This window comes from Quercus lobata, chromosome 7 (genome assembly GCF_001633185.2).
Source record: "Quercus lobata isolate SW786 chromosome 7, ValleyOak3.0 Primary Assembly, whole genome shotgun sequence".
Classification (NCBI taxonomy): Eukaryota; Viridiplantae; Streptophyta; class Magnoliopsida; order Fagales; family Fagaceae; genus Quercus; species Quercus lobata.
The window spans coordinates 11,865,654-11,873,528 of record NC_044910.1 but is presented as its reverse complement, the minus strand read 5'-3'; the positions used below and the strand labels follow the sequence as shown (position 1 = coordinate 11,873,528).

General features: G+C 35.0%; 1 protein-coding gene and 1 pseudogene across 1 annotated transcript; one reads left to right on the top strand and one right to left on the bottom strand.

Annotated features, from left to right (window-relative positions):
* Window positions 1-1,419: 1,419 nt before the first annotated feature.
* On the bottom strand, window positions 1,420-2,552 carry LOC115953611. Its single transcript, XM_031071349.1, has 2 exons — window positions 2,402-2,552; window positions 1,420-1,970 (listed from the first exon to the last, which is right to left on the bottom strand). The coding sequence occupies exon 2, from the start codon at window positions 1,963-1,965 to the stop codon at window positions 1,516-1,518; it is 450 nt and encodes a 149-aa protein (XP_030927209.1). The 5' UTR covers window positions 1,966-1,970; window positions 2,402-2,552; the 3' UTR covers window positions 1,420-1,515.
* Window positions 2,553-5,663: 3,111 nt separating this feature from the next.
* LOC115951585 lies at window positions 5,664-7,491 on the top strand (annotated as a pseudogene).
* Window positions 7,492-7,875: the final 384 nt, after the last annotated feature.

Below are 7,875 nucleotides of genomic sequence, written 5' to 3'. Positions count from 1 at the left end.
AAATATAACAATATGGAAGCTTGAATTTCCTTCATATCTGAAGACTAAAAAATAACCATAACAGATAGAATGGTATTCAGCGAAATCCTGCCAACCATTACAAAACCTAATGTTGTTATCAGCTTTCTTCAATCACACTTGCCAAATTCCACCATAGGGAGCAATGACTGTAGCTACGGTGGATAGCTCAGTATTGTTGAACCCTGACCAGAAGTACCCATCCACACTCACGTCAATACACATAGCAACGCATAAAATTTTGTGCATCAATTTCGAGTGTTATTGGTCCTATTGCTACATTGATGTTCGTAGTGCTGCTCAATAGCTTTGCACTGAACCCTATCCAGAACCCTATCACAGTCATATCACCTACACGCACGTCACATACACAGCTATGCATCCTTTTGCAATACAGCATTTTTAAAGGATGTACCTATAGCATCCCTGAGAAGTTTATGATACATTTAACATGGGCTGAACTTTGTCTCGTCAAATCATGTCAGATGAAGCACATCAATGTTGAATAGTCTTCACGTGAATAAATACGCAACCTCTTTTGCAGTACACATCACCAGCCCGCTACTGTAGCACAAGCTATACCCATATGAAACAGCTACCTCAACAAATCACATGCACCAACAGACACCACTGAACAATATACTGTCAACTCATATCATCTTTATTCACGTGAATACTTATAGTCACATCCACCTGAATACTTGCCCTTGCAAAACCCCTATATAAAGTCTCATTTACATCTACCCTTGCAAAACATCTACACATACCGAAGTCCCATTTACATACATCTACCCTTGCAAAACTTCTACACATACCGATCTAAACTCACATTTTCCAATGTCAATGCGTAATTGGATGCTACCTCGTTTTCCAAATAACTATACAACGCAAAGAGATTCTGACGAGAGGGAATACTATGCCGGATTGCAACAGGAGTGGGACTTTCGCGTGAACGAGTCCAACGCTCTGCACAATGATCTCCTGCAAATCAGAGCGCCTCTTGTCGAGCGTAGCTCGCTCACACTGCCACGACAAAACATGCACCAATATGAGCGTGCAGTGACGAAAATAAAAAAAGAGAACAATCTTATGATACTTCGTAGGTCCAGGTATCATATGCTACAATTGGCGGAGGAGTAAGCCGTTGCAACAAACAGGCAACTCACTCCGGCAGAATGTAACAATGTCCTCAACTACGAGGACTACCTATCAGAATGAATGCCACTGTGTGTGTTATGTCTATGGTTAAGTTAATAATGTTAGTGTAAGTTATTTTATGTTTTCTGTGTTATGTCGTACGTGCTTATTGAAAAACATCATGTGTGAGAATATTTGACTTTTATGACTTATGTGAGAATAATCTACATTACGAATAACGTGCATGCTTCTCATAGTCAATAATAAGGTTTACATAGTACAAATGCAACCATACATATAACACATAGTTAAGCAAAATAGTTCTCCAACAAAATCTAATTACACCACGACACGACACGATTACTCTTCATCTGACATCTCCACGTCTGACTGATAAATGGGATCAGCAAGAAGTGATTGCATGAACTGTGCATGCTCGTACCACCCTTCCTGCACTGACTCTCGAATCTCGACTTGGGTCCAATATCGATTAAGACGTATCTTCATTCGATTATTTTCTTCTCTTATGCGGTTCAATGCTTTACGAAGTTCGTCGATGCTGTCTCTGGGCATTTGTGATGCGAGTCGCCGAGGCACTGGCAACTTCAAACCAACCAACTCATCATAAAACATTTGTTGTTCACGAAATAACCAAGCCCACTCCTGTCTCATGGTATTGTGAACGTAAGCACTATTTCGCAAATTTGGATTGATTGGATAGCTGAACTCATCTTCCAATACCCAACAACGACCCATAGCAGTGAACACATCATGAGGCCTATAGAGTTGTGGGTTGCCAGAACCAGACATTGACACTGAATACAATAACACCAAATGATCAAGTTAACAGTGTGTATCAACTGTTGCTAAATAATGTAATCCTGCATAGAATGGTACACAGCAAAGACATTGATAAAATTGTGTACTATTGCATGCTAAAAATGAAATACTAACACTAACACCAACATTTGACCATAAACAATAGACATTGTTGGTAATGTCTACACATTGTCTTCAACACTAAATGTTGTTGTAAATGTCTGACCAATGATGATTATGTGCAATACAAAATGTTGCTATAGTAAAGAAATTATTTCATTCTCTTCTCACCAACGTTTACTACAACAAATAACCAAAATCACACCAATGTACTTACTTCACATTCATTCAACCCAAAAAAATCAAAATTTAATACAATATCAAATGAAAATAACATTGCCCTAAAATTGTGATGTGAATTTTTTACCTGAGGTGATACAAATTTCAATTGAGTTTGAAGAAAGCCGCTGTTGATCCGTGGAGGAGTTCCAACTCAGTTCAGCAGAAAGCGTCCTCAGTTGAGCAGAGAGCAAGGCACACTGAGTGGGAGAAGGTGTGCAGAAATTATAAGAGAATAACTCGACGCTACGGATATCAAGTATACTTTATAACTCGATATTACATGAATCGAGTTACATTGAAACACTCCACCTGACACAAAGACGGTACGAAATCAGGGCTTATAACAGTATAACTAACTCGATTTTTAAATAATCGAGTTACGTAGAGATTCAAAAAAAAGAAATGCCAGCAGTGCGGGAAAAACCTGTATATAACTCGATTATCGGAGTATCGAGTATTTCATATAACTCGATTTTAGGATTATCGAGTTACAAAAGAGGGGCATTTCCCTATTTAGTTTCAGAATGAGGGCACAAAGATGTTTAATTTCCAAAAAAAAGGGCATTTGCCCATTTTGGCCTCATCATATGTACAATTAATATTCTTCTCGGTGAAAAATCCAATTATTTTTGTTAAAAAATTAAGACATACAAACACATGTCTTGGTGCAGTGGGGCTTGATTGGTATCAAAATTGGTGCAGTGGGGCTTATGTTTAGATTTATTGGGATGTGTCATGCACAAAGCTATACAATTATTGTAGCATTGGATACTTGGCGCAGTGGGGCTTGGTTGGTATCAAAATTGGAAAATCCCACTTAAAAGCAAACTTTATTAAAGTGGAAAGAAAAGGAAACAAGTTGAAAGGAAGACAGCCAGCAGACAGATGTGAGTCGGAAAAGGCAAAGTTAGCAAAGGGAGATGTTAATTGTAGTGCGAACTCGTGGCTGGTTAGCTAAAAATCTGGCTCACCCCACGCTTTTTGTCTTTCTATATTGTTTATTTATTTATTTATTTATTTTGGTTTCTTTAATTGGTTTTGTTTTATCTTTACGGTTTGATTGGATTTGGTTTTTGCAGTGTATAATCGGTAGCCAAGAAGCTGAAATAAATAATTAAATAAATTATTACGTGAATTAGTCAGATATGTGCTAATTGTGCCAGGTAAGTCTTTTTGGGTCTATTTTGATACTGTTTATTTTGTTGAAAACTGAAAACTTATTGCTAAAGGCACACATGGAGATTACTAAGTTGGTTCTAATACCATTAGTAATGATTTAAGGATAAACATTAACCAGTAACCACATTTACGCTATACCTCAAAATGACTAATCTAATCACATTTGAAGCTCTTTGTAGTTATTTATAAAACGTAGATCAGCACAATAAATCTTGATGCGAGACTCTAAACACAATCACAAAACACACACTCAACTAATTCAATCTACGGCATCATAATACACAACAACAAAATTAAAATATCGAGGGGAATGATGGTCATGGTAGTAGGTCATTACCTCCTTCCTTATCACTTGATGGTGATCAGTTGACAAGTCACTAGTGGAATCTCTACCACCGTTTTGTGTGTTTATTGAACATAAGGTGTATGACGTAGTAAAACTCAACAAAAAGGTTTAGTGACTTCAAGGAGACTATGAACGGTGGAGATTGTGGAAGCGAGAGTGAGAGGAACTCCTAAGAGGAAGACTAGAGCTTTCTAACGATGAATGATTAGAAAGCTCAGTCTAACTCTCAAGAGATTTTACCCTAGCACTTTGGTAAAGGAAAATGTCAAGCCAGTAGTAAAACTGATAGAGTTGTGGTATGTCATGTGTAGGTACTCCATAGGTCCATTGAAATGGGGTTGAAGGTAGGATCAGCCGCAGGTTATGCGCAGGGGTTCAAATGAACCCCTGACCTGGCAAAAAAATAAAATTATAAATAGTTTTTTTTTTTTAGGTTGACCCCCTAAATTAAAATTTTGAACACTTTGACCCTAATTTATTTTAAGCACAGCTGAAATGGTATTGAATATGATAATCTTAACAATATCTAGGTCTTAAAAAAAAAAAAAAAAAAAAAAAAAAAAAAAAAAAAAAAAAAACATAGTTGGGAAAAAGGAAAAAATAGGGAATTCACGCAGGACTTGCAAATATTAGGGGGAAAAAAACAATAAGCTAATTTATAATCAAGACCCAAATGCAGACTTAATACAATTACAAAAACCAATTGTTGTCAAAGTTGAGTTGAATTGTTAAATAAAAGAATCGTAAAGAGTAAAGAAAAACTAATAGAGTAGATAAAAGAATTCTAAGCAATAATAGTTTAAGTTCACTAAACAATAATAATTAATATGTTTATTTTACTTAAAAACAATAGAAGATTTCAAACAATTCATCTTAGCAACATTAATTAGTATGTTCATTATATTATGAAACAATATGCCAAATAAACTTATAGTTTATCTATAATTCTCTTCCTAGGAGATTGAAAAACTTTGTAATATAGAAACCTTGTAAACTACAAGTTTCGTCTCCTATCCAAGATTTATAGGTGCATCTGACTATTCCCAGACTACCTGCTTATTTATTTATTTATCAAGGATTAATGAAAAACTAGATTTAGGTGAATTTATAAAAATTATTTAAACCTCAAAGGGTTGGCTTAATAGTTCTTAAGATCTCATGATATTCATGAGATTTTGAATTCGAAACCTCTTACTCCATCTTGGGTCACCTCTAAAGGATCCCTCTTTATAATAACTTGGTATGTGGACAGGGAACTACACACCTCTGAGGAAATAGTCAAATAGGTCAAGACACTCTTGTTTGGCAAAAAAACTTCTTCATTTAATCTTTTGTTTCAGAAGCAAATATGTTGTACCTCGAGTCACCGGCAGGAGTTGGTTTCTCTTACTCGGCTAATGAATCATTTTACACCCATGTGAATGATAAGATTACAGGTATATTTATAATAACCTGGTGCGTGGACGGGGAACTATATACACACCTCTGAGGAAATAGTCAAATAGGTCAAGATACTCTTGTTTGGCAAAAAAACTTACTTCTTCATTTAATCTTTGTTTCAGAAGCAAATATGTTGTACCTCGAGTCACCAACAGGAGTTGGTTTCTCTTACTCGGCTAATCAATCATTTTACACCCATGTGAATGATGAGATTACAAGTATATTTATAATAACCTGGTACGTAGACGGGGAACTATATACACACCTCTGAGGAAATAGTCAATAGGTCAAGATACTCTTGTTTGGCAAAGAAAACTTACTTCTTCATTTAATCTTTGTTTCAGAAGCAAATATGTTGTACCTCAAGTCACCGGCAGCAGCAGGAGTTGGTTTCTCTTACTCGGCTAATGAATCATTTTACACCCATGTGAACGATGAGATTACAGGTATATGTTATTTGGCCTTGTTTCCTATTATTCAAAAACATACCAATCAGTCAAACTTTTTCCTAATTAATTGATTTTTACGTACTTCTGTTATATTATTCACAGTGAATACTATATGCTATAGTTTGTGCACTTGCCTTCTTGCCAATGATTTTAAAGACAAAATACAGATGTGACAACCGCGATTCGAGAACAAAGATAAACAAAACGCAATTTACATAAATTACAACTTATATTCAAAAGTCAATATCCTTTACATGTGGAATTTTTTTTCCACGCAAATTACTATAAGGATTTTTATATAACCAATCATTTTATATATCGAGATTTTGAAACTGACGACATGTCTACTTTTGCTAAGCACGAGACAATCTTATATTTCTGCAACGCTGGTTTGCCAAATATCCAGAATACCGAGACAGAGATTTTTTTATCGCAGGAGCGAGCTATGCAGGTAATTTTTCCATTTTAAACGAAGGCTATCAGTTTTGGTTCAAATTAACAACAGTAAGGTTTTGTGTTCATGCCCACATACACGTTGCTGAGAGGTCTGATAGAGAGCATGGACTAGAATCCGATATTATGGTGTATATTGAATAAATAAGATTCATTTCAACATGATGAAAAGAAATTGTTAATTAGTCTAGTATTCAAAAATAAATTAATTAATTAAATAAAAAATAGATTCATCCTTCTACAAATTCGAGAGAGATTTCTTATAAAAATCATGGTCTTCTTCTTTTTTATTTTTTATTTTTTTGGTAATAGGTCACTATGTGCCTCAACTCGCCCAGCTCATTATTCAGTCCAATTTGAAGATCAATTTGAAGGGGATAGCTGTGAGTAGAACATAGAAATATAACCTCTGAAATAGCTTGAAAAATTTTTCTGTGTCAGATAATATTGATCAATCAAAATTTTTATTAATTTGTACTATTTTGCAGGTAGGGAATCCTCTTCTGGATTTCAGCATTGATTTAAACTGGCCATACGAGTATTACTGGTCTCACGGCTTGATATCAGATGACATTTATCAACTTGTCACTAAAGTTTGTAATGGTTCAGCTCAGATCATGAGAGGAATCATAAACCAAGAAGGAAGTCAATCAGCTTGTATTGCTGTAACTTTACGAATCAAACAACTTACTGACACCATCGACCCTTCGATGTCACTGGTGACATTTGTCTATCACCTGTTAAGTCACATATGTACATGCTATATAAGGCCTTCTTGTCTAAATTTCGAACTTTGCCACCTCTCAATTCAAAACTAGATGCTCTCAGTCAGCAGTTAAAGTTTTTACTCGTCCTATCAAAACTCTTATATAATGCGACTTGTTTTTGTTAGAGATTATCACATTTTTATATTTCAAACAGGGTAAAAATTAGATACCATTTCTTAGGAGCTATATATTGGGTTTCTTAATTATGTTCAGATGCATAGTTTCATTGAATCTAATGGTCCTTCGATAGGATAATTCAATTTGTAATTTATTGGTCAATATAACCATGTGTTTGTATTTAATTGAACAACACTTAAAAAACTGTATATAAATTTTATCCTTCAAATTGCAACATTTTCTTCATGTAGATTTCAATTGAGAATTGCTTTCTTCATCTTCCCTCTGCTTACAGCATGCTGAAAAGAAGGAACTTGTCTGTGGAGAAGGTATCACAGAAAAGTATTTAAACAGGAAAGACGTGCAGAAGGCTCTCCATGCCCAACTCGTTGGATTCAAAGAATGGGGTATCTGCCAAGAGTAATGAATTGATCAATAATCACTGTTTTTTAAAATCTTAGTAATTATATGCATCTTTAATTAAATTTAAGTTATTTTCTTTCAAGAACAATTTAATATCATCAGCATGTGAAGACAATTAGGAAACAAAACTAATCATTAAACCATGAGGCTTTTCATAACAAGTCCCAATAGTGGTGCAAAGAAATCGAGTATTTGTTTTGTTTTAATAAATTATAATCCTTCCTCTTGCTGACATTGTAATTTTGGGGTTCTTTTTTACAATTTTAGTATCAAAGTTCTGCAATATGATATGACAAATTTAGAGATACCTACAATTGGTGTCTTAGGCTCACTCGTGAAGTCTCGCATCCGGGCCTTTGTTTACAGTTATAGTGATACAATCTCT

Coding starts and splice junctions, on each gene's coding strand:
- LOC115953611 (XM_031071349.1), bottom strand. CDS start 1,965: ATGTCTGGTTCTGGCAACCCACAACTCTATAGGCCTCATGATGTGTTC.